Source organism: Podarcis pityusensis (assembly GCF_964106645.2).
Source record: "Podarcis pityusensis genome assembly, chromosome: 5".
Classification (NCBI taxonomy): domain Eukaryota; kingdom Metazoa; phylum Chordata; class Lepidosauria; order Squamata; family Lacertidae; genus Podarcis; species Podarcis pityusensis.
The window spans coordinates 98,379,117-98,406,530 of record NC_138032.1 but is presented as its reverse complement, the minus strand read 5'-3'; the positions used below and the strand labels follow the sequence as shown (position 1 = coordinate 98,406,530).

The following is a 27,414-nucleotide window of genomic DNA, read 5'->3' as shown; positions in this document are numbered from 1 at the left end:
TGGAGCAACCTTGTGCAGTGCTGTGCAATGCTGACCACACAGTGGTGGAGAGCAGGCTCTTCCCTCCCCACAGCAATAAACCCCAGGCAGTGCTTTGCCTTCAGCTGCAAGAGTGAGTGGCAACTATTCTCATAAACGAGGCACTCAAGCGGTTGTGGCACAAGCTAAGCATTCTCTCTGCCATTATTGATGTTTGCCATGCTGAGGATCTTCAAATGTTTTACCTCACCGTGGTATTTTGTTTCTTGGTCACTTTAAAGTAGGGAATCTATGGCCTTTAAGATGCCTTTTTTCACAACTCCCATCGTTCCTGACTATTGGTCAAGCTTCCTGGGGCTGTTGGGAGTCCAAAAATATCTACAGGCCAAAATTTTCCCATCCTTGGTGTAGAGTATGCAAGAATTTGGAAAATGTGTTCAATTGAACAGAATAGATAATACAATTTTTTTAATAGTACATTATTTCAAGGAACTCAGGTTATTGTACAAGTTCAGGATTTGTAGCCTACAAAAAAGTGAAGGGTCCTTGGAATATGTAGGCTCTCACTCCACATGTGTATTCCCAGGTATTTCTGATACCTTGATTATGTTTTTTCTCCTTTTACTTTTATCCTAGGGCATGCAAGTATTCTCATGAAATTTTTTCAGAGGCTAACCGAAAAGTCCTGAAGGCTCATGAACTTTCTGGGCTCAATGAGAATGAACTGCGTGTTCTCCTCCTCCAAAATGATCATTTTCTCTGGCCTGATGTAAGTTATGAAAATACTATAGCATCACCGAGATGTTTGTTTGCCCTCGCCTATAGGTTGCCTTTTTAACTGGTTAAGGTGAGGAAACAGAATGGATGATGACAAGAAAATTGTAGTAGAGTTTCTGCATTATGAAGTTAGATGAGACAGGGTTAGCCACATTTGTTTAATCGCGTTTCTGTCAAGAACCTTCACTACAAAATATGTGCATGTGTAACATGGTCAAAATTCATTGACGCAGGTGACACATTACTTATAAGCATAAGAAGAGCCTTCTAGATCAGGCCATCTAGTCCACCATCCTGTTTTCACAGCGGCCAAGCAGATGCTTATGGGAAACCCGGAAGAAGGACTTCAGCCAAACAGCATTCTCCTCACTTGCGATTCTCAGCATCTGGAGGAATGCTGCCCCTGACAGGAGAGGCAAAGCAGAGCCATTGTGGCTCGTGGCTCTTGCTCGCCTCATCCTCCGTGAATCTGTCTAATCCTCTCTTAAAGTTATGCCACTCCCAGGCTTGTTTTTGTTTGTTACCATGGTGTGTAGTATTATATTATAGCCACATTTATAGCCACATAACACATTTATAGGAGTCTTGGTTGACCACAAACTTGACATGAGCCAACAGTGTGACGTGGCAGCTAAAAAAGCCAATGCAATTCTGGGCTGCATCAATAGGAGTATAGCATCTAGATCAAGGGAAGTAATAGTGCCACTGTATTCTGCTCTGGTCAGACCTCACCTGGAGTACTGTGTCCAGTTCTGGGCACCACAGTTCAAGAAGGACACTGACAAACTGGAACGTGTCCAGAGGAGGGCAACCAAAATGGTCAAAGGCCTGGAAACGATGCCTTATGAGGAACGGCTAAGGGAGCTGGGCATGTTTAGCCTGGAGAAGAGGAGGTTAAGGGGTGATATGATAGCCATGTTTAAATATATAAAAGGATGTCACATAGAGGAGGGAGAAAGGTTGTTTTCTGCTGCTCCAGAGAAGCGGACACGGAGCAATGGATCCAAACTACAAGAAAGAAGATTCCACCTAAGCATTAGGAAGAACTTCCTGACAGTAAGAGCTGTTCGACAGTGGAATTTGCTGCCAAGGAGTGTGGTGGAGTCTCCTTCTTTGGAGGTCTTTAAGCAGAGGCTTGACAACCATATGTCAGGAGTGCTCTGATGGTGTTTCCTGCTTGGCAGGGGGTTGGACTCGATGGCCCTTGTGGTCTCTTCCAACTCTATGACTCCATGATTCTATATTGAAAACCACTGTGCGATCCTCAGAAGGACAGTGTAGAAATTTAAATTTAAAAGTAAGTAAAAGCCTTCCAAGTTGCTGGCCTCACTGCTTCTTGTAGGACCAAATTCCCCTGTTAACTATATCCTTCACTATCTTTTGTTTGTCCTAAATCTTCGAACACTCAGAGTTTTGGGGCGTTCATGAGTTTTAGTGTTATGAGAGAAGGAGAAAAGCCTCTCTGTCCTCTGTCCATACCAGGCAACGTTTTATGCACCTCTGTTGTGTCTCCTCTTTACTCTCCTTTACACTGAAAAGGCCCAAGTGGAGTCTCTCCATCTTGTTGATCATTTTAATTGTCCTTTTCTGAAACTTTGCCTGGTTTATTTTTTGTGACTTAGCAAGATCATAACATTTCTTTCAGGGAAAAAATCAGATGGCCCAAATATCCAAACATAGAATATTTTGCCATAATTTGTGGAAATAACTAACTAACAGCATGTTCACAGCAAACAGTAAAACTCTCCACTGTCTTCAGTGCCCCTTGAAGAGGGTAGTCTCTGTAGGCACATGTATGCACACACAAGAGAGGGGAAGGCCGAGTCCTCAGCCACAAGGTGTATTCTCTCCCTCCGGAATTCTGAAGAGGCCTCCTCTTGCTGCTACTACGGTTTGGGTTTGTAATCAAATTGCAGACTAATATGCAGTCAGTATAACCCCTGCCACATGCCTTCTTCCTTATGTGGAGTTTCTGTTGCCTGATTAATTGCTTGAACACTTTTTCCATAGGAAGAAGGGAACTCCAAATGCAAAATTGGCATGTTGAAGAGAAGAGTTAGCTGATCTGCAATTATGCTTGCTGTGTTTTTCAAATATCACCCTGTGCTCTCCCTGCTATATATTCTATAATATCACTGGATGCTACCTACTAGGGCTGGGTATCAATATATCGCCCCAAACCAGTTTGAAGTTCATATCACCATACTGGTTTCAGAATTTTCGACCTGACAGTTCATCGCAAATCATGGTGTGTAGGTGTGCTATGCAAAAACCATGTCGCGGGAAAAACTGAAGCCAGCCAATGCCTCTACATAACTCCATCCATACTTCAGTCATCGTGATATATCAGTATAGCACAATGTTACCTGGTATGGTATCATGTATGTCTGGGTATATCGCCCAGGACCGGTATGAGGAGCAGACCACAGTGTCAGCTTCACTCAGCGGTGTATCGCTGGTGAAACCACCACTGCTCCTGAGTCCCTTTGCTAGCGACTTGCTCCAGCGAGTGTTGCTAGCAGAGGGTCTCATGAGAGGTGGCAGTTTTACAAGCAATATATCGCTGAGTGAAACTGCCATCCCACTCTGCCCTCATACCATGCAGAGGGAGAAAAAAGTGCACCGGTGAGGCACCAATACAGCTTGTTCCTCCCTCTGCATCTTTAATCTGCTCGGCTGAGGAGAGTGTGGTTGCCGCTCCCCTCAGCCGAACAGTTAAGGGCTCACCGAGCCCAGCACTGCCTCCCGCAGAAGTGGGGGGAGCAGCGGGGACGGCTCTGCTGGGGATACAGAGCCCTCCCCATCCCTGGCAGAGCCGCAAAAAGGAGCCCCGTTGCTCTCCCCACAAGGAGGGGGAGCACAGGGGATGACTCAGCTGGGGATCAGGAGCCCTCCCATGCCCCACCTAAGCCGTACAAACAAGCTGTGTTGTCCCACAGCCCACTAGGCACTGAGGTGAAACAGCCTCAGCTCCTGCGGTGAGGGCTGTGGCAATTTCACCCAGCGCCTTGCAGGCTGAGGCCAATGCAGCTTGTTTTTTCAACATTGCGGCATATCGTCAGACCACAATGTTTGGCTGGCGTTGAAAAGCTGAAATCGCCCAGCCCTAATACTGTGATGCTGACAACCAGATATCTCCCGGCCCTACTGTCTACACATTTTTAAAATATTTCTTTGCAACCATAAGCAGGAAGTCTTCAGCTTCTGTATGTGATACAGCTGCTAAGGATATTACCAAAACCGGTGTATTTGTCCACATTACATGCAATTCAGACCAGTGCAGTATTAATTGAAATTCTTGTGTGTTTCTTACTTTCACTTCCTGTTTCCAGGTATGCAATTTCTACAATAAAGGGGATGGGAATTGTGCCCAGCAAGATAATTGCACAAAGCTTCACATTTGCCGGTATTTCCTGAGAGGGGAATGTAGGTTTCCCAAGTGCAAGAGGTCTCACAACCTTTTGCAACCAAATGCTCTGAAGCTGTTGCTCGAAGGGGGAGTGGATGATGAAGTGGCCTGGAACATCCAGACAATCTGCGAACACAAAACTGCTGTACTGTCCAGAGAACTGGGTCCTCGCAAGGGTGAGTGATTTATAGGAAGGGGCTTGTGGGCATCATGTACTGCTTGCATCACTCTGGCGTGTGAAAGGACCTCATTTCTCCTCATCATTTGAAGCCCTTTCCCATTCTTTTAGGTAATTTTGCAAGACCTGCATCAAGTGGAGAAAAATCAAGTGCAGGAAATCCAAGAGAAGCCAGACTTGAGCAAGCATCTAGTATACCTAATCTCATGGACCTCAACCTCGGCCCTGACCAAGGTGAACCAATTTACTTTCTTAGCAAAGGATCCAAGTTGATTGAATTAGGCCTAAGATAGAATATCTGCATTCTCATGGCAAGATACAGGGATGAGCTTTAGCCCCAATATGCAGTATGAGTCCCCTTTTAAACTTACATTGATCAATTGCCAACTACATTTTTCAGCAGTTGCCAGAAATTTGGGTAACGCTGATGTTTTCATAGGTATGTGCCAATAAACTCAGATAATTTGGGGAATGGCAGAATATACAGTGGTACCTCAATTTTTGAGTGTCTCGGAAGCCAAACGTTTCAGTTTTTGAATGCCAAAAACCCAGAAGTACAGCCGTACCTCGGAAGTCGAACAGAATTCATTCCGGAAGTCTGTTCGACTTCCAAAATGTTTGGAAACCAAGGTGCAGCTTCTGATTGGCTGCAGGAAGCTCCTGCAGTCAGTCGGAATCTATGGAAGCGGCATTGGACGTTCGGGTTCCAAAGAATGTTTGCAAACTGGAACACTCACTTCCAGGTTTGTGGCATTCAGGAGCCAAAACGTTCGAGATCCAAGGTATGACTATAATGGCTTCCATTTTCGAATGCACCTCGGAAGTCAAATGGTCTTCCAGAACAGATTACATTCGAGAACCGAGGTACAGTGGTACCTCGGGTTAAGAACTTAATTCATTCTGGAGCTCTGTTCTTAACCTGAAACTGTTTTTAACCTGAAGCACCACTTTAGCTAATGGGGCCTCCCGCTGCCGCTGCACGATTTCTGTTCTCATCCTAAAGCAAAGTTCTTAATCCGAGGTAATATTTCTGTGTTAGCAGAGTCTGTAACCTGAAGCATATGTAACCCGAGGTACCACTGTACCACTGTAATATATCCCACAAACAGCGTAGATTGCATACACAAACTGCCACAGTATGTTACAGTGCTGAGTGCTACTGCTCCAATTTTGTCATTTTGTCACAGCCATTGTAATGGGTTTGGCTGCACAAATAAATAATATTTGACAGCCATGTTTTGCTCTACTTTAATCTTTTCCACCAACCCCATCCAGCATTCTATGAGTCCTCAGTTCTCCCCCGCATAATGGTGGTAGTGGTGGGTTCTCAAAGCCTGCCGATGTGTCCATGTTACATGTGGATGGTACTATTCTGGACTGGTAAGCGGTTACATATGACTACTGCTGCCACCACATATTTGGTATATATCTTTCTCTCACACACAATGAACAACTTTTGTTGCATGTGAACTGATCCAGACCCTGCAACCCTCCTTGTGTACCTCCTTGGCAAGAGATCTGGAGGGCAGCAATATGAGACGGGCCTCCTTGTGGAATGCCTGGCCTGGCACCTTCGTTGCATATCTTTAGGCGCCAGGCAAAAACACTCCTCTTCTCCTGACCTTTGGCTAATTAAACAATCTATGGCTTTTAAACTCTCTGTGTGGCGAGGGGTGGGTATTGTTTTTGTTTGTTATTATGGTTTGTATTTTTGTGTTTTTATATTGTAAACTGCTCTGTGATCTTCGGGTGAAGGGCAGTATATAATATTAAAATTTATTAATAATACCAACTTATATCAGTTTTATAACAATGTAGCTGTTGTTGCCTCTCAAAGAATTATTTAAACTAGTTTGATGCTGATTTAATTCTATTTGGGATCCCTCACTCACCCAACCCCAACACAGTTCCCCGGGGGGGGGGGGGAGAAAAAGGTGCCCTTGGTGCCATGCCCACTTCAGGTAAGATTGTGGTGGATCACACTCTGTCAGTCTTAAAATTAGGAACAATGCATTGTGCCTTGTAGCATAATTTAGGGTTGATTCCCTGTACTCCTAATTTGCATTAGCCTTATCCTGAACTGACAGTGTTGCTGGCTGCTCTTTGTCGGTGTTTGGATTTGGATTTGATTTCCCGCTTTATCACTACCCGAAGGAGTCTCAAAGCAGCTAACAATCTCCTTTCCCTTCCCCCCCCCACAACAAACACTCTGAGGTGAGTGGGGCTGAGAGACTTCAGAGAAGTGTGTGGCTTTTTCAAAAAATGAAATTTTTTATTCAGAATTTTTATAAAATACATATAACAATAAACTAAGAAATCCAAACAAGGTATAGTGGTGAGCATAGTTGCCTTCCAAAGCAAGGCACATATTGATACCTCTTTGCATGTTTTATCACGTGATTCTTCTTAAGCAAGGTTTACTAAAGATTATGTTCCTTTATTTCTCCCCCTGTCCATCTTTTACAGGTGTCAAAGCCACTCCTTACACTAAACCACCTCAGAACGCAGAGAAGGAGAAAAGTGATGAGATATGTCTTTTCTATGTCTGGCGGTTCTGCAAAAATAAAAGTAAGTCCCAACAGACAAGTCCAAGGCCAGGTTTCCATTTAGGCCTTCCCCAGGAGTAATAATGCTTTAATTTGCTTTGCCAACTTTGCTTACATTGCTTCCACCTGCCCCATTTGCCCACTCAAGAAATGGCCTTGGGTGCAGCAACAGGATCCAGTGTATCAGAACGAGGGGTGAGGGTGTCAAAGAAACTGGAATGCTGGGACGGAGAGGGGGGCTGGAGCTCTCTGCTCCCCCAACCATCACATTTGATAGTCATATTATTTGTCTGATGAAAGGATATGCCAGGTATTGATTTGTAAATGTTGTTGGCATCTGTCTGCCTCAAGGCTCAATGGAGTGTGTGCCGGGGGGGGGGGGGGAGTTAAGTCACACCGCTGTGTTACACTCCTGGGGTGTAAGCCTGGGCTGCCCACCCTATTTTTTATTTTTATCTTAATTGAGTAGTGATGCTTGCCATTGAACGAGTGACCGGTTACTGTTACGGGCTATTCAGTGGAAGCTTAACCTGAGCAAGACCTAACTGCTGATGGCAGGCTGCCTTAGGAATGAGGAGTCCGTGTTTTTGCTTGTCATGGATGAGATCAGCCTCCTGAAGCAGCTGCTTCCTGGCCCTGTCTTGCTGCCTGATCTTCACTGGCAGCGGGGACTAGGAGCACCTCTTTACCAGCTCTGGTTGTAGTGCATCTTCTCAGATAAGAATCTGTCTAACTACCATCCTTGGAATCCTCCGGCTAGATTACTGTGATCAGTGTGAGATGGAAGGCACGTATATCCCTAGGTTTAAGTCACTTGTTTGCTTTTGAGTCTTGACTCAAGTCTTGCTTCCAGTTCAGGACAATGGTGCCTTGTCTTTCAGACCATGAATGTTCTTTGACTCTGCTCTGATACTCTGCCCTGTTCCCTGAGAAAGGGGTGGAGAGGCTCTGCTTGATGTTCTGTTATTTCCTCAAATAAAACGGTACGAGTTTCTATATAGTGGCATCCACACTGTGGCATTTCCTACAAAAATAAACAAGGGTTGGATCTGTGTCCAGACCTTCTGCTCTGCATCAGTTCACGTGCTCATTTGTAAGTCTGCTGTCCTGTTTCCACATCAATGTCAAAATGTCAATGTCAAAAATAAGAAGACATATAAATTCACTTTTTTTACAAAATATATTTTGTATACATTTACTAAAAAATAAATGTATATGCATCTTAACCTATAATACACATTTTGATACTTTTTTCATAATACATTACAATCAAAAATGGTTTGTTTGTTTATGCTAAACAAAAGCATTAAAAAGAAAGTGAAAATACAATGTCCTCTTTTGCATATAAATCTTAACTTGTCCCCCACAGAGAAAGGTGAACCCTCCCAGCTCTCGCCTGGGAACTTCCCTTGCTTCTCCCATCCTCCCCCCCCCCCCCCAGGGAGAGCTTCTCTTCTCTGCTTCTGCCACAGGTCCTTCATCAACTTTCCATCTCCTTCATTTGTGTGTGCCGCGTCTTGTGATCGATTATGTGGGGTGGGGCGTACTTGGATAAAATACCCAGTATTTTATTCAATTTGTCACCCGTGCTCTTGGGTATACATTTGCTGATTCTGCTTCTTTGCTCATATGTTTGTGTTTTCTCTTTTTAGCATAATTTGGCTTTTTATGGCTTTTAATAGCAGCTGTGTTAGCCACTTTCAGCATTTTGTTAAGGAAGATTTAAAACATACAATGTTTTACAGACATGCAGAAGTTGGACTCTGATTAGTTTTGTTTTATCACCTTGCATATCAGTTGAAGCAACCTGTGACTCACTTTTGCTTGTTCTCTTTGCAGCTAACTGTAACATGATTCATTACGATATGCCTTATCGATGGCAGGTACAGACTGCAAATGGTTGGAAGGATTTGCCCCGAAGAGAGGAAATAGAAAAAGCTTATTCTGACCCAAGTATTACCAGGTATAAAGCTGGTCTTGGTATTCCACAGATATGTGCAGACCTCTGCCAGTCAGCTGGTCCCACAGAAATGCTTAAGCTGAGTGGGCAGTTGCTACAATGGAGGAGGAGTGGTGGTGGTGGGGCTTGCCTGGAAACACTCCCTGCGCACCCCCAAAAGGGGGGATGGGATGAAGGGAAAAAGAGTCTCTCGCTGAGGGCGAGTGGCTTGGAAGGAAGCTATCTACAGTGAGGGGGGGGAGTATTTGATCCCCTGCTAAATTTGCCCATTTGCCCTCTGACGAAGAAATGACCAGTCCATAATTTTAGTGATAGGTTTATTGTTGCTGTGAGGGACAGAATAACAACAGGAAAACTCCCAGAAATCCAGAAGACAAAAGTCAGAGATTGATGTGCATTATAATGAGTGAAATAAGTATTTGATCCCTTTGCAAAAGATGACTTAGTACTTGATGGCAAAACCCTTGTTGGCAATTACACAGGTCAGACGTTTCTTTTCTTTTTTTAAAATAATTTTTATTAAGTTTCCATATTACCAAATTAAACACATCAAACCAATTAATCCAAATTATAACAATACATATCATATAATCCAATTGTTTTCCAAATTATAATTTTTTGTGGGGTGTACCCATGCTTCTTGATCGGCAGGAGTCCGGTCCTCCAATATTTCTGCTGCTTTCATATTTACAGTCCCCTCTTCTCAATCCTTGTCGTTACTCATTTTCCTTTTCATTCACCTCCGAATTACTCTGCAAGTGGGTTGAAAAAAACAGTCGTATTTGTGTTACTGTGTGGGCTTTGTACTGCTCTCTCGTAAATCACTCTCATCCAATAATCCAGGCATTTCCGCTTGAGCAAGCAATCGCCATCTTGCCATTCCAATGAAATACAGTCTAAAAGCCCGCTTGTTAACTTTCCCGACCTGTTGCATCGTAAATTAGTCTTTTCCAGGAGGGCTGCCCCTTCCAGTTCACAATCCCATCCAGATAACAAATCTTCGGCTTGTCCTCCCCAAGACCAAACCCCCTGCAACAAAGGTCTGTCCTTCCATATCATATCTCAATTCTTGCTGCGTCACAAAGAGAGCCTTTCTTCTTTCCAAATCCTTGACAGAGTAAAACCTTTAAATTCATATTATTCCCACACAGTTCATTTTTAATCCCATTTGCCAATTAGTTGTTGCGACGGATCTTCTGAGGGGGAGGGTTGTTAGGTAATCACATGAAACAAAAAATAAAAAGTCATTCCCCCCCCCTTTCCGTTCCGTTACATTCCACATACCAGCATGTCTGTAGTACTGTGATGTAATCTTCCGTCTCAATCTTCTTCATCTCAGTGGTAAAATTATTAGCAGATAAAAACCTCCTGCCTCTCTCGAAGCATGTGCGTTAACTTTCTCCAAATTTTTTCCTTTTAAGTAACGCAACTAGTTTCGCTCCTGGAAGCAGCTTCGGAGGAGTTCCGAGACCCGCCGAGGGTTATGCACCCAGTGCCTCTCACCCCCTCCTTCTTCCAAACTCGGGGGTGATTTATGGCAACCGCGGGTGAAAACTGCATCTTTCCCTTCCCTGGAAAGATGAGGGAGACTGATTTACTCCCCATAATCAGTCTCTAATTACCTCGTGCGAGCTGGATAGATGTTATTATCCGCCATCTTCCAAGGCGCCCCTAGCGGCCCCCGAGGTCAGACGTTTCTTGTAGGTGGCCACCAGGTTTTCACACATCTCAGGAGGTATTTTGTCCCATTCCTCTTTGCAGATCATCTCCAAGTCAGTAAGATTTCGAGGCTGATGTGTAGCTACTTGAACCTTCAGCTCCCTCCACAGATTTTCAATGGGATTTAGGTCTGGAGACTGGCTAGGCCACTCCAGGACCTTAATGTGTTTCTTCTTGAGCCACTCCTTTGTTGCCTTGGCCGTGTGTTTTGGGTCATTGTCATGCTGGAATACCCATCCTCGACCCATTTTCAATGCCCTGGCTGAGGGAAGGAGGTGCTCACCCAAGATTTGATGATACATGGTCCTGTCGATCGTCCCTTTGATGCGGTGAAGGTGCCCTGTCCCCTTAGCAGAAAAATACCCCAAAGCATAATATGTCCCCTTCCATGTTTGATGGAGTTCTCTCCATGTTTGATGATGGTGTTCTTGGGGTCGGGGCAGCATTCCTCCTCCTCCAAACACGGAGAGTTGAGTTGATGTGGTCTCATCTGACCACAACACTTTCACCCAGTTCTCCTCTGGGTCGTTCAGATGTGCATTGGCAAACTGCAGACGGGCCTGTACGTGTGCTGTCTTGAGCAAGGGGACCATGCGGGCTCTGCAAGATCTCAGTCCTTCGTGGCATAGTGTGTTACCAGCTGTTTTCATGGTGAATATGGTCCCAGCTGCCCTGAGATCATTGACAAGTTCCCCCCGTGTAGTTCTGGGCTGCTTCATCACCTTTCTCTTGATCATTGCAACTCCACGAGATGAGATCTTGCATGGAGCCCCAGACCAAGGGAGGTTGACAGTTATTTTGTGTTTCTTCCATTTGTGAATTATTGCACCACATTCTCACCAAGCTGCTTGGCAATAGTCTTGTAGCCCAGTCCAGCCTTGTGCAGTTCTACAGTCTTGTCTCTGACATCCTTGGACAGCTCTTTGGTCTTGGTCATGATGGCTACTTTGGAATCTGCTGGATTGATTGCTTCTGTCGACAGGTGTGTTTTGTACAGGTACTATAACGAGCTGGGGTTACAGCTAAGACCTCTCCCTTACAGCAGGTGCTTCTAATCTCAGCTCTTTACATACAGTGAAGATACCAGGTAGCCTGACATCTGGCTGGTTGATAGGGGTTCAAATACTTATTTCACTCACTATAATGCACATCAATCTCTGACTTTTGTCGTCTGGGTTTCTGGGGGTTTTCCTGTTGTTATTCTGTCTCTCAGCTACAATAAACCTACCATTAAAATTATGGACTCTTTCCCCTCCTCAGTTCATGAACAGATGGAATGAAGCCTTGGGGAAATGTTCGTTATTTCTTGCTTGATAAAACATGTTGGGAGGGTGTGACCAAGAGTGGAAAATGTGAGCGCTGACTACTATGTACAGGTTGAGCCCCCGTTAAGAATCCTGGTGTAGGAGAATAAGAGGAAGCATCCTCTGTAGTGTCATTGCACGAGGCTGCAGAGCTTGTAGGAGAGAATCTGGTTATTTTGAGAAAAGGCACTTTTTGCTTTAAGAGACCACAGGGGTCCAGTGACAGGGCAAAGTTGGAAGACCAGCTACTTGCCTTGGGGTACATTGTTACAGTATGTGCTATGAACCCACATACCATATTTTTTGCTCTATAAGACGCACCAGACCACAAAACGCACCTAGTTTTTGGAGGAGGAAAACAAGAAAAAAAATATTCTGAATCTCAGAAGCCAGAACAGCAAGAGGGATCGCTGCGCAGTGAAAGCAACAATCCCTCTTGCTGTTTTGGCTTCTGGGATAGCCACGCAGCCTGCATTCGCTCCATAAGACACACACACATTTCCCCTTACTTTTCAGGAGGGAAAAAGTGAGTCTTATAGAGCAAAAAAATACGGTACTACAAAGAAGTTTAGGAACTTTTGCTGGAATTATGACGTGTTTGTTATGAATATGTGTTAACCCATAACCTTAATGCCCACAAGAACATCTCACACCAAAGGAATAAAGAAAGCTTGATTTATTATATGAAATAGCAGTGACAGAATATATAAATGCTGCTAAAGCAGGCAGCAACTCCTACAATACACGCCCACCCACCCCTTGTTATGAAAAGTGAAAGATTATTTTAAAAAGCCTACAGAAACGTAGGTGTGACGGTTTTGCTAGCAGGACCCATACTAAGAGCAAGAAATGGAAAGGGAAGAATATACCTATCCTTAAGGCAGAGTGGGTGTGTGCTGTTCTTGAGAGTACTGAGAAGAAGAGAGTTCCTCTCTTTGGAGCTGGAATAGGAGCTAAAATAGCTACTGGCTACAGGAAAGTTTTAGTAATATTTTTAGCTAATGCCTTTTAATAGGGAAGGGATGGGCTTTCAAATGAGTAAATTCTGCTCATTTTTCACCTTTTCCATCTCCATCTTGCAAATTAAGAGTTTGGAAGAACTCTTAATTTCTTAAGGGGAAAATGACTAAAACTAGCCATCTTGTTTGCTTCCCACTCTGGTGTTTTGCTTTAACGGTGAAAAACTGTGATCTTAGTAAATGATTAACTGAGCCTTGTCATCTTTTTGTCTGTTCCTTGCCTTTGTCTTGATAGCCTCCTATTCAAGTGGGAGGTTGTACTTGGGAACTTAATTTGTATGGCATGAGGCATTTCCTGAATGTTGTGAACTGTCCTGAGATCTATGAGTATAGGGCGGTACACAAACTTAATAAATAGGATAGTTTTGAGAACAGGCTGGTACCAGAGTTCAAAAATGGTTCAACGTGGAGGGTCTCCTGTCTTAGAATTAATGTCAACCGTCTCGTTTTGCCATGGCCTAATAAACCACAGAAATAAGTTCAGATTCACGCCTTCTTGTTCACAAAATAACTTATTCAGAACATTCCCAGTCCTAATGATCAGGAAATAAAGAGCATATCCCCATGGGCTTACCTTCGTCTTCTCCATGCCAGTTCCATCATGGCAGAAAACTTGGGTGTTAGAAGGTATGAGGATAATATATATTGGAAGATCATTAATTGTGTAATTAAAATGTGCAGTATTGTATCTGTAAAGTTGGTACCCATTTACAATTAGACATGTTTCCTCTTTCACATTCGCATAGTATTTCAGATCCAGAATACATCGATTTCAGCACCATGACCACTTCTATGTCCCATGTTCGACGTCTGTCCACCCCATCATCTGTCACCAAACCTCCTAAGTTTGTAATGACAACAAAGTGGCTTTGGTACTGGAAGAATGACCTGGGCCAGTGGACTGAATATGGGACACAGGTCAGTATGAATTCTGTTTGTCTCTGGTATTGTGCAGAATGCCTGCTGCCAGGGTCTCTGGACTTCTTCAGACATTACTTCTTGGAGATAAATCTCAAGCCCATTAAGAGTCTCCAGTTTTTGCAAACAATGAAGACAAAGTAACATTTGATCCAGGCTCCTATTTGTTTGGTATCATAAGTGACCCCCCCCCAAACAACTTATGCAAAAATGCTCCTTTGCACTATAATCCTATGTCCCACTGTGCTTAACGGTTTCCTTCCCAATAATAATGTTTAGAATTATACAGCTGGGCTGTCAGTATATTCCATTTGCTGTTGCAAGATATTTTTTATTTGAGGATTTCACTATAAAAGCCCTGTGTGCATCTAGGGCAGTTGTATTTAAATGATCCCTACTTTCATTTTAACAACACAGTAGATTCTTTTCATTGAAGATAAGGTTCAATTTATAAATTTATTTTACACACACACACACACCTCTCTCTGGGAGGCTTCATAATCAAAGGTAAACATGCAGGAGTAAGGTATGAGGTTTATGGAAAACCCATACCACTTACGAGCTGTTCTGGAAAGGAGGGAATTTTGACATTCCTGCACTTAGACCATGGTAAGAATTGCCAACATTTGACACTCCTGAGCCCAAACCCCTTTCTCCGATTATTGCTGTTTCCCATTTCCTGATCTGCCAAAATTGTGTCGCTTAAGAACATAAGAGTCTGCTGGAAAATATACTTTTTATGGGTGGCTGGAAAAAGCAAAGCTCTTGTGGTGTAGTCTTTTGCCTGCTATCCAGCTGCATCTGTGTTAATGGATGGGAGGCAGAGGCCTGAGGGCTGAATGTGCTCCTCCTGGCCTCTTCTTCTTGGGACTCTGCCCAGGCCTCACTGGTCTTGCTTTGCACATTCCTTGAGTGTCTTTGAATTCTGATAATCTTTCTTGCATTCCTTGTTGGAGGGAGGATAGAGGGGTGGGGTACGTGTAGAAACTATTCCACTGTACAAAGGTAAAATTGAATCCTCCTGTTTGCTCACTCTTGCCTCTGACTCTCATCCACAAGTGGCATATAATGCCCAGAAAGAAATGCTGATGTATTATAGAAATCATAGAATTGCAGAGTTGGAAAGGGATGCTGAGAGTCATTTTGTCCAACCCCCTGCAATGCAGGAATCTCAGCTGAAGCATCCATGACAGATGGCCCCCCAACCTCTGCTTAAAAACCTCCAAGGAAGGAGAGTCCACCATCTCTCCTGGGAGTCTGTTCCACTGCTGAACAGCTCTTACTATCAGAAAGTTCTTCCTGATGTTGAGTCGGTATTTCCTTTTTTGTAATTTGAATGCATTGGTTTGAGTCCTACTCTGCAGAGCGGGTGAAAACAAGCATGCTCCTTCCTACATGTGACAGCCCTTTAGATATTTGAAGATGACTACCATATCTCCTCCCAATCTCCTCTTTTCCAGGCTCCCTCAGTCATTCCTCATAAGGCTTGGTTTCCAAGTTCTAAAGTCAGTTTCAGTACTTTGATTAATTTTCATCTGCACTAACGTGCATCCAGTAAGCTGTTTTAGCAGTGTTTGTATTTGCAGGCCAGTGGTATTACATAAGCATTTCATTTTAAATTGGGAAAACACTTGGCTGTGCTGATCCTAATGACTTTCATGTGGCTTTACTTGTCACATTTCACATTTTTCCTTTACAGGGTGGACAACTCCAGGAATCCAGTTTAGGTTCTGATGATTTGGAGAATTTATTTCTAGCAGTTCCAGAGGGCAGTGTCCAGTTCAAAGCTGGCTCCCAGCAATACGAGATCAGCTTTAAAGGTACTGTAACTACAATGGCCTGCAGTATATTCAAAGTTTCCCAGAATTCCATAGCATCTAAGAGACTAACTCCACCTTTGTATTCCATCGTAACATTTAATGCTGACTATGAAAATACCCACTTAAAGCTTAGAAATGATACATAAAGGAAGAATTGCAAGGGTGCACAGAGAATCTGCCATTCTGCTCTCAAATTCCCTTGGAGGTGTAAGACTTTTTAGTTGGCTTTTGGTGGCCAAAGAACAGCTGCTCGGCTTCACCCTTTACTGTTAGAAAAACAGAAAGTTGGCTTGTGTTCTCTGACTTGCTGAATTAAAACATGTGTCCTCTTTTTCAAGATATGAAACAGAGAAACTTGCAGTATCAAACCCAGAGAGAGGTTCGGAGACGCCCCAAGTTTGTTTCCTCTGAAGATGTAAAGACAAAGAAGGGGTATAAAGTCAACATTTTTATCAAATTTTGCTTTAAAAAGCAGACTATCCAGCGTATGAAAATATATCTATCTGTGCTTATACCCCAGAGAGACTGAATAATTTCATTACACACTTTGGGAAAATGTGCTGTCTTGTTTTTAGTCCCCTTATGCTACCATAGAGTGTTTGGCTTGTGTGGTTTCTGACCATGGTGCCAGACGATGATTAGAGCCTAGTTTCTCAAACTAGGATTTGGTAAGATGTCCCTGGAATGAGACATGTGAGGTAAATAAAGAACCCTGGATGAGACAGGCTGCCCCCACACGACCACAAATCCTTGTGTGTTAGCATTGCACCTTCTCTCTCTCTCTCTCTCTCTCTCTCTCTCTCTCTTTCTCTCTCTGTCTCTCTCTCTTTCTCTCGCTTTTCTTTCTGTCTTTCTTTCTTCCTCCCTCCCTCCCTCCCTCAACTGCTTGACATACAACACAACATTCAGTATGGGAAATTTCCTATATACAGTGGTACCTCTGGATGCGAACGGGATCCGTTCCGGAGCCCCATTCGCATTCTGAAGCAAACGCAACCCGCGTCTGCACGTGTATGAGCGGCAAAACCCGGAAGTAATGCGTTCCGTTACTTCCGGGTCACCGCGGAGCGTAACCTCAACCCGAAGCTACTTCAACCCGAGGTATGACTTGTACATGTGTTGATGAGCAGGGGAATCACCTGCAGCTAAAGACAAAATGTATTACTTGTGATAAGTGAGTACAGTGGTACCTCTGGATACGCACACCTCTGGTTGCATATCCTTCAGGATGTGAACGTGGCAAACCCGGAAGTATTTTTCCGAGTCTCACCCCGCACACATGCACAGAAGTGCTCTACTGCGCCACACGCTTGCACAGAACAGGCACCTCTGGTTGCAAATTCCTCGGGATCCGACCGGAGCTCCGGAACGGATCCCATGCGCAACTGGAGGTACCACTGTATTGTGAAAAAGAGCAATATACAAATCAAACATAACGTCAGCTGTCATGTTTACAGATAAAACAGTTTCTTATTGCAAGTGGCAGCAGCCATGGGGAGCTGCTGCATTTAGAGAAAAAGAAGCTGCAGTCAAATATGTTCTCTCTCTTCCCTCCAGCCACACAAATCAGGCTCCAGCGTCTACTCCATTCACAGACTATCCAAACACCTGGGATAAATCAGCACTACCTGCAATTGGGTACAAGGTAACTGATTTACTGCAGGAAAGGATATAATTTTTCTAGGCTGACACTTGTACATGTCATTAATGCGGTCTATGTCTAGAAAGAAGATAGTTACATTTTTCTTTAGTAAAATTACAAACGCAAACATACACACATGTGGGATCTGAACTAACAGTGACTGACAAGGAGCAAGACCTTGTGTAGAGGATTTCTTAGTGAAGATTTCTGTCAGCTGATCGGTGGGTGGGAGACTGGGAACCACTGATATATTAAATGATATTGTGTATCACATTAGGATTTTGTATAATGTATAACTGTTTAATAATATAATTTTTTTTTTTAAATTGAAGACAGTCAGTTTTCTCTGGGGCCATGGGAATACCTTCAACACATTGTGATACCTTTCATTTTAGGCTGTTGAAGTCATCAAGACGTCTCCTGAATATACTAAGATTGAGACTCTTTTTCAAAAGACAATGAGCAATTATGCCATCGATAAACTAAAAAGAATTCAGAATCCGTCCCTTTGGCAAATCTTCCAATGGTTTGTTTCTATTTTATCACATTATCCTAGTCAACAGTGCAAACCAGATGTTTAATCACTGATTAATCACTGAAAAGCAGCATATGATCAGGAGTTTTAAAGTATTCCAACAATTTCTCTCCCGCGTGGCTCATTCAAAATCTTCGTCTCTCAACTTGGGGAATTAAATTTTGAATGGCAAACAGCAGAGGGGCGAAGCTTAAAACTTTAACTGCTTCTGTTCTTTTTAACTACAATAGTCCAACTATAGTCAGGTTGTTCATGCACCTCATGTGTACAACCTCGTTGGTGCTGATAACTTTGCCTGCATCATATGAAGTTTGGCATGGACTCTTAAATCTTAGCACCTTCACCTTCTTGGGTAAAAAAAAAAAAAGCTTTGAGGACAAAACTGGATAACTCACTAATCCTGGTTCTAGACATGGGCACACTGTAAACAACAAAACGTAACTCACTTGCTTTAGATTAAATGTAGTTCCAGTGCTGTGGTTCCCTAGAAGCAAGAAAAGCACAGAATATGGCATAGAATTCAGAATCTGTTTCCACAAACATTTGCCATTTCATTTCACGCAGTCTGACATCAGTGCATCCGTCATGTGAGGTTATTAACACAATGCCTATCAAGGACGTCTCTGGGCTGACACTTTCCTAGGTCATGATGGAGATAATAATGCAGATGATAATAACAGTGCAGGGTGAGGGGTTGTAAACTGTACCATAAATGCTAATCTTTTCATATTGCTGGCAGAATGAAACACATATGTGAAAGTGTCATTGTATTACAGTCAAGAATTTATGGGGGAGACAGTTGTTGTGTAAAAAATAAATGAACAAAGTACTGTCTACTCTCATTGTGATAGCTCAGTACTGAGCTCTTACCTATGCTCAGGTGGACTTCCTTGGCGCTTTCCATTTGTTCTGGTTATCTCCCCTACTAAACTGGTGAAGATGGCCCTGAGGAGTGATTACTGCTTGACTCATCTACCTTTCACAGAGAGACCAGGGCATTGATAGAAACTGGCCAGCTGGAAACTCCCAGAGTGTTTAGGAATCCTTCAAATCTCATTTGATCCAAATTCATGGGGCAGATTTGGCCCATCACTCCAGCAGAGGGCAATGGTTGCTGCCTGCCTAAACGTCAACAGGAAGTGAGAAACGTTTGTTTCATTCTAGGCAAAAAGAACAGATGAAGAAGAAAAATGGGGGAAAGACAGTGGATGAGAGACTTCTGTTCCATGGGACTAATCCTTCTAGCTTGGAGGCCATCTGCAGTGACAACTTTGATTGGAGAATCTGTGGAACCAATGGAACAGCCTATGGAAAAGGTATGTAGAGTGCTAAATAAGATACCAGCAAGCTCACTGTAGAAGCCTGCTAAAAACTGAAATTAAAAAGCTTCAGGAGTTTCCAGGGAAGAGAGAGATAAACAAGGGTATTTCCCATTTGAAAGGATGTTTTTTAGATCAATGATGATTTCCCTTAGGGATCTGTTCCTGTCTGTGATGTGAAAGTTGAGGAAATTAAAATCTGAAAGAGCAGATTTTGGAGTTGTGATGGCCAGGTATGATTAAAAACCTGTCAACGTACAGTTCACCCTCCACCCCAAAAACAGAGAGGAGAGTGATGTGAGTGCTGACTTCACCTCTCTTCCAATTTAACTCCCTTTCATCAGCGGTGGCTGGGAGCCCTGTGACCTGTTCAGGTGGCATGGCAAAGCAGGTGGCTGAGTCATCCCTCTCCTGAGCCCTGGGCAATGATCAGGAATGTTAGGGCCTGTAGCTGAGCAACATCTGGCGCCACCTGGTGTGAAGTCCCATTGGTTTCAGGGGCACTTAGCACACACCAGTCTTTCTCACTGAAACAAGTGGGTTTTAAAAGGGCTTAAATTATGAGTTCAATGTGCCCTATTGTTGGTTTTAAAATATGATATGATAGGATATATTATTACATTACATTATAATTTATACCCCACCTTTTCCCCTGACAGGGATTCTTAGTGGCTTACAGATAAAAATAAGAACAGCTAAAAGCCTAGGGAGGGAAACAATTAGGCACTGAAAGATTTCTTTCCCTCCCCCCCCCCCCAATATATTAAAACTATACAAGTAATTACTATAAAAACAGCATAGCACCAGCCCTTCCTAGAAGAAGATTCAAATCCTGTAAGCTCTTACATAGGAGTAAGTTGCTCTGAGAAGACATGTAGAGTTGCACAAGACAGGTCCCTGCCCAGAGACGTTTACACTCTAAAATGTAACAAGAGACAGTTGAGGGTTGTACTGTTCATCTTCTTTCCATCCAGCTTACATGTTTCAGCCTTGGCCCAGTCATTGTTTGTCTGCCTCACCTCCTTGACATGGATGTTGTGAGGATGCAGTGGGAGAGCGTCCTGTTTTGGCACACTCAGTTCCTTGTGGAAAGGACAACATACTGATGTGATAAGTCACACTTTGGGATAAGCTGCCATTGTGGTGGAGAGACGATTGGTTCTTATCTCTGTTCAACCATGAGACTGATGAGCTGCCCTTGGGACAGCCATTGTTTAGTCTCCCAGCCTACATCAAAGGACTGGTGGTGTGAGGTGCCTTGAAACAAATGCAGGATTTAAACGAGAGTCACCTCATTTTTATATAGTTTGATTTTACTATTTTTCATAGTTTGATCTCATCCTCTATAAAATAAAATCAGTCAGATGCAGAACTAGAATAGTGGGCTGCATGTGAGGCAAATCAGTTAATGGACCGTTCACACTTAGTATTCCAATGGATACTTCCGGGAACTGTATGTTGGAAAGTGCTGCCTATCAATCATACGTGGGTTTCATAGCTTTTATGTGAGAAAAAAACATAGTCTGTTCAAGGCTCTGACTGACACAGACTTGTTCTACCACCTCATGCTCCATCTTATGGTAAAGAAGGGATTCTTTTTAAATGTCCCCTAGTGAGTTGATTGGTAATCACAGTCCCCAACAGTGGTGTAAAGGAAGGATTTCTTTAACAAGCTCATCGTTGCACTTCACAATGCCTTTCAAAAATACTTTTTTAGTATCCTATCCTTCCAAGAAGCCAGGTGGCTGTACATTTTTAAAAAAATAAAATTTATACACCGCTCGATTGTAAAAGGCCTGAAAATGTTTTACTAAAAATAAAACTGTAAAATCAAGAAGAAATCACAACCATACTATAAAATATGCAAAAGTTAAAATACTAGAACAGATTTAAATTACCTGAACTTTCTAAGCATCTGAGTAGGTTTGTCTAAACAAGAAAGCTTTTTAGCAGGCCCTGAAAAAAGTCCCCGATAGGCAACCATGCTCTTATCAGTGCAGAATGACCACTATGTGGCACCTGTAGTAATGCCAGTTTCACCTCTAGAAGCCATTGAGTGGGCAGGTATGGGGTGAGGCAAGCTCATAGGTAGTCTAGTCCCAAGTTGTTAAGGGCTTTATATACTAAGAGCAACACCTTGAACTTGGCCCAGTAGCAAAGTGGCCAGCAGCACAGATCTCTGAGCACAGGGCTTAGATGCTGACAAGGTCTCCTCCTACCAGCAGTTGTGCTGCTGCTTCTGCATCACGTCCAGGGCAGTTCAGCCATCCAGCCTTGAAGTAACCAGTGAGCTACTGCGGCAGGTACATGGCTGTTAGCCATTTGGATCCTCGCTACAACCGTGGAGTAAGTGTGACTGGCTGACCCCTGGTCCTTTAGTGAGCTTCCTGGAAGAGTGAGAATTTCAACCTAGGCCAGCACAAAATCTGCTCATTCAGCCGCGGGATTGGGTTGGATCTGTCAGTATATTGAGTTATGGAAGGGACTCGCTCAGCACTTCATGCGATGATTTCCCTCATATTAAAATATAGCACATAATGCTCAGATATTTTACTATACAGTTGCCATTGACCATGGACTGGCCCAGCTGACTAATTTCAACTAGTATTTTTATTCACTTTATTTAAAATGGGTGATAATCTAACATTAGTTGTACTCGGAATAGACCCATGGAAACCAAAGGAATCAAATAACTTCATTGTTTTCATTCTTTGAGACAGAGCCATAGCTAGGTGATCTTGCGCCCCTGGCAGAACCATCCAGATTGCGCCCCCAGCCAGGGACAAATTATCTCTTCTTTCTGCCTCTCCTCCAACCCCCCCTATTCAATTCACCCTCTATTTCAAACCTTTTCCTATGAAGCAATAATAAATATTTTTATTTATGGACATATTTTTGGCTGATTTTGCACCTCCGTCCCTGGCGGGGACCCACCTCACACACACCCTAGCTATGGCCTTGACTGGGAATGGATCTACTCTGAGAATGGCTTGTTTAGATATCACCTTATTTTATATACCATCTCAAACCATATCAAGGCAGCTTACAAATCTATTAATTCAATGTTAAAATATTTATTAAAATCTGGGGACTATTACTGCATGGAGTACCAAGTACTTCTAGTGTCTATGTTTTTAATTGCTCCACACAGGGAAAGCTTTCATTTAACTTCCTTTTGGTTTTAACTTTTTCCCAAAGACTTATCAAAAACGCTTGTGGTTTGAAATGTCTTCAGCTGCATAAAGTGTCAGCTGTCCAAACCTGTGTCAGCTCTGTTAACAGCACTCAACTGTATGTGTATGGAATTAACATTTTGAACCCCTGCCCCTTGCTTCTTCCTAGGAAGCTACTTTGCCAGAGATGCATCCTATTCCCACCACTACTGTCCACGGGATGCAAAGGTGAAGGCAATGTTTGTAGCTCAGGTTCTGGTCGGTGATTTTGTTGTGGGGAATGCAGCGTATACTCGTCCCCCAGAAAAATCCAGTGGCATGATCAACTGTTATGACAGCTGCGTGAATGATGTGGCAGACCCATCAATTTTTGTCATATTTGAGAAGCCTCAGATTTATCCTGCATATCTGATCTGTTATCGTGAAGACAGACCGTCAGGCTATGTAACCATAGCAAGAGGAACGACCTCCAGCAGGAGCAGCACCCAAGTGTATCTGCAGCAGCAGCACCAGTGGGTGCCTTCATCTCCGCCGGCCGCAACAAATTATGTCCCTCCCGTGTCGGTTGCCACAGCCACAGCACGCGCTGCAACTTCCACTTCCACTCCCACCTACCTCCCGAGACAGATGGCTGCCAACAACAACAACAAAGAAGAAGAAAAGAAATGTGTTATATCATAGACAACTAGATGGCATTTTCATTGCTGTTATGTGTAATTTACGTACTGAAGTCTTGTTTTGTAATGAATCAGATTTTGGGGAAGCAATAGGTCTCTTCGGATAAGTAAGAAATGTTGAATCATTGCTGTAGGAAGACAGGAATCAGATACTCAGTTTGTATCAAGTAGCAGTGTTAAAATACACTGCATGAAGGTTTTACGGAAGCAATAGATCTCTTCAGATAAGAAATGCTGAATCATTGCTCTTGAGGAAGATAGGAATTGGATATTCAGTTTTTATCAGTTGTCAGTGCTAAAGGACACTGCATGGAGAAAAATGGATAACTGAATAGTCCATTATAGACGAAGCTGTAAAATTGCAGCATTTTTAATGTATATTAATGGTTTCATATGTTAAATAAAAATAAGTTTAAAGCCATTGGAATGCTTAGATTTCAATGTCTTACGATCTTTTATGGATGATGTTTCATATGTCAAATATGGTAGGACACACTGATACATTATTTTCTGTCCTACTAGATTAATATTAATCTGCGTTGTACCAGGGATATATTCCGAATGGTTGTATCAAAAGATATTCCTGTGCATTACGGCACAGTACAACCTCCTGTCAAGCGTAAGACTTGGCTGGTTGCGATACTCTTTATTTCATTGGCCTAAGCTGTGAAAATTAATAAGCAGTGTTGGATGGCAAAAGGTTTCTTCCCTTTAGTATTTTAGCTGAGCAATATTATTACGTGCCTTTGATTGATACACATAATTATACATGAAAAATAGTTTCCTATTAATTAGCACAGCAGAAGACTTTTGACATGAAACTTCTTGTCCAAAGGTGCTCAGCAACTTAGCTTCAGTGCACAACCCTGATAGGATGCATAAAAAAGACTATACTTGGTTTTTGATTTTAATAAAATTACTTGAAATTTTATTGGTTTGTTAACAATTCTGTTCCCAGAACATCTGTGAGTGGTATAAATCTGTTTGTGGTTAGTGCCAAAAAGCCCCAACCTAGTGGTAACTGAGGCAGTGGGGTGGTGACAAAGAAAAGAATGGAACACTGAATAAGATAATAGTCCTGTTTTGAATTTCCATTCCACTCTTTCTCTACTTTTTAAAAAAGGTGAGGATCTTAAGATTTAGGTTGGCCAGAACCAATGCTACATGAATAAGCTTTAGTCAATGCCTCCCCATGACTATCTTTTCCATATCACAATAAGCTTGGGCCAGCCCAAATCCTACATCTACACCTCCAGAGAGAGTGCCTTCTATAAAAAGGCCATTATAGCATGTGTGGCCCAATGCTGCTTTCCGTGGTAGGTCATCGTCAACAAAAAATCAGAACCTTCCTCCGGAAAAGTTTAATGAGGGAGGAAATGACTTTACATCAGAGGCTACAGCTTTATCCTTTCAGGAAAACACCAGCTTTATAGATGTACAACACGTTCATGATAGGAGAGTCAAGGCTCAAATTAGGCCTTCATTCCCGAAGGGAGAATCTGTTTGCAGTAGTCTGGATGTATTGAGCATGACAAGAAAATGTGTTCACTAGTATTTCAACTGGGATCTTTCAAAAAAGGGGAAAATATTATAGTAAACTTTGTACACCAGGGTAAAAGACCCAGATTACAATTTGCTGTGATCTATCAGCGTTCTCGGGAGTCTTGCTTGACCTCATATGGCTATTACCTAGCCATATTCAAAATATAAATGGAGTAATACGTAACGCAAATGATAAAAGGGTGGCAAATGGAGTCTGGTAGAAATATATAGAGTACTAAATCTACCATTTTTAATATAAAATAAAAATATTTTTAATTCTATAACTAATCCATTTGCGAAGGCAGATCTGAAGGTAGGGAATACGTGGGCTCCTAAATTAGCTCCTTCAATCTCACCAGGGATACTTTTTGTACTGCATCCACTTTTCTTAGATGACAGGAAGAGAACTTCAGAAAGTGAGAGAACAAATGAGAAAAATTGGTATACAGGGTGTAAACTGGCTTTACAGTCAACAAATACAGGCGAGACTCCACTTTCACAGGGGTTACGTTCTAGGCAACACACACTAAAACGCCTCCAAGTGCCCTCTCTGCTGCTTTCTGGAATCAAGACCAAAAATAATGTGTCCAAAAATAATGTGTCCAAAAAATGTGATATCTTTATTTTTTTATATAGATGATTTTGTTGAACTATTGCATCCTTATATAAAATACTGATAACCCTTCTTGTAATTGTTATATATTGGAAATCAATAAATCTCTTTTTTTTAAAAAATCCCAACCCACAAGTACTGTATTTTTTGCTCTATAAGACTCACTTTTTCCCTCCAAAAAAGCAAGGAGAAATGTGTGTGCGTCTTATGAAGCGAGTGCAGGCTGCGCAGCTATCCCAGAAGCCAGAACAGCAAGAGAGATTCCTGCTTTCACTGCGCAGCGATCCCTCTTGCTGTTCTGGCTTCTGAGATTCAGAATATTTTTTTTCTTGTTTTCCTCCTCCCAAAACTAGGTGTGTCTTGTGGTCTGGTGCGTCTTATAGAGCGAAAAATACGGTAATCTCTATCTTTACAGTCAAGACTAGACAGTAAGAGCAGCCTTGTCTCTTTCCTTTCTTCCTCTATAACCTGTACTTTGTCCTTATTACCACATTCAAAAGAGATGCTGGTGATTTTATCACTACATATGAGATTGTGTTTGCTAGTTGCTTGTTTTTTTAAAAAAACATGGCTTTTCTATTGTATTATTTTTCAGTGACCAAAGAGGATTAGTTTTTGCAAGGTGTTAAGTGTTAATAAAAAAGAAATTCTGGGCCTCTTCAGATGAGCGCTTGTAAAATGCTGTTCCCACATCATCTGAGTATTCTCATGCTATCCATGTGTCACAGGAAGGCAGCACACGGCAGTTCTCATACCACAAACCTAATGTAGGAAGAAGCGCATAAAGTGTGAGGAGCTGGCGCAAAAAAAAAAAAAAAGAACCACTGGAAGATCATATGTATATGCTCATAAAATTTTATCTGTTGCTCTGAATGAGAGCTTCTGCTGAACTGTATATCCAAAAATTAAATTTTGTTAAAGAACTGTTTCATTTCTACCCTGGGAAGCAGCAATTATAGTGACAAATTTCCATTCCATTAATGAATTACATAAAATGTTCATTGTCCAAAACGTATGGTAAGACGGGCACAGGTAATGTTATTCAAACAGAAACATGGAGATATTTGTGGTCAATGGGAAACAATTTTTATGCATAAACAGAAGATAAAATTATTAATAAAATTATAGTTTGCATAATTATTCCAGTACCGCTCCCCCGCCCCCGCCAAAGCATGATTAACAAACACTCACTACAATTCTGGGCATTGAATGTTTTGCGAAAAACAAGGCTATTTTTACTACATGGCATCAATTCCTAGTCATAAAAATATTGTTGGAAATTACAGGCATTAATGAAAAAAATGTTATTTTATCAGATCAGATCCACAGTTGCTCTTGTTGATTTACACACAATTTAGTTAAGAAGAGAACATTGTAACTATATGATACGCATTTTCCAGTTTACAAATGATAAGAGAGCAGGGAAATAACGTAAAGCAACTATTGCCATAATCCCCTGCCCCCCAAATGAAAGAAAACACTTCCATACTCCAAGGTTGTCCACAAGATATATTCACAAGCATACCCGGGGCACTTTTGGAGATACCATGTGGAAAAATTTGTATTACAAAACTTGTGTATTCAACCTGTAGTCCCCAAACTATTAATTGCATCATGATAATAGTTTCTGAGGCTGCCAAGGCACAAAGGCAATGCAGTTTTTACAGTACTGGTGCATTAGTTTCCCAGTTATACCATACAACTTCATCCCATGCTATTCTGGAAACAGTCATAAATAAATACGCTTTAGGATAAGTATTTTTGGGTTGCGCTCTGCGGAAACCCGGAAGTAACGGAGCGTGTTGCTTCTGGGTTTCGCCGCTCGCGCATGCGCAGACGGTCAAAATGACGTCACGTGCATGTGCGGAAGCAGCAAAACGCGACCCGCGCACATGCAGATGCGCTTTATGAAAGTGGTGCAAAAGCTGAAGTGAAAAAATGCAACATAGTGTCTCCTCAATGTCGTTTGCTTCTTGCCATAATAGGAAATTGTTGATTAGTAAAGCTGATGACGAATCTGTTGAACAACAAGGCTTTTCCGAGGTTTATCCCAGAGCATGAAGGGCTGTGGTCTTCCGCAACAGTCGCTCAGTCAATGGTGAATTTGGTCTTAGCTCATCACGTTCTAGAAGGAGGCACCTGAAGGTGAAGAGTATAAATAATAATAATATATTTATCTGCTGCCCATCTGCCTGGGGTGTGGCAACCACTCTGGGTGGCTCCCAGCAAAAAATAGTAAAAACACAATACAGCATCAGACACTAAAACTTCCCTGAACAGAATC

The 27,414-nt window shown here is 42.4% G+C and overlaps 2 protein-coding genes across 4 annotated transcripts in view; one reads left to right on the top strand and one right to left on the bottom strand.

Annotated features, from left to right (window-relative positions):
* LOC308477150 (protein mono-ADP-ribosyltransferase PARP12-like) overlaps positions 1–23,906 on the top strand; it is a 28,624-nt gene extending 4,718 nt beyond the window's left edge. For both annotated transcript variants that reach the window (XM_081005482.1, XM_081005481.1), the window contains exons 2-13: positions 616–748; positions 4,089–4,341; positions 4,455–4,577; positions 6,810–6,911; positions 8,729–8,852; positions 13,638–13,809; positions 15,509–15,629; positions 15,968–16,061; positions 17,187–17,274; positions 17,667–17,797; positions 18,971–19,122; positions 22,468–23,906. In XM_081005482.1, coding sequence (XP_080861608.1) covers positions 616–748; positions 4,089–4,341; positions 4,455–4,577; positions 6,810–6,911; positions 8,729–8,852; positions 13,638–13,809; positions 15,509–15,629; positions 15,968–16,061; positions 17,187–17,274; positions 17,667–17,797; positions 18,971–19,122; positions 22,468–22,979 — 2,005 coding nt within the window. In that variant the 3' untranslated portion in view covers positions 22,980–23,906. The remainder of the gene's footprint in view (positions 1–615; positions 749–4,088; positions 4,342–4,454; positions 4,578–6,809; positions 6,912–8,728; positions 8,853–13,637; positions 13,810–15,508; positions 15,630–15,967; positions 16,062–17,186; positions 17,275–17,666; positions 17,798–18,970; positions 19,123–22,467) is intronic.
* Positions 23,907–25,762: 1,856 nt separating this feature from the next.
* TTC38 (tetratricopeptide repeat domain 38) overlaps positions 25,763–27,414 on the bottom strand; it is a 29,854-nt gene continuing 28,202 nt past the window's right edge. For both annotated transcript variants that reach the window (XM_081005603.1, XM_081005604.1), the window contains exon 14: positions 25,763–27,269. In XM_081005603.1, coding sequence (XP_080861729.1) covers positions 27,176–27,269 — 94 coding nt within the window. In that variant the 3' untranslated portion in view covers positions 25,763–27,175. The remainder of the gene's footprint in view (positions 27,270–27,414) is intronic.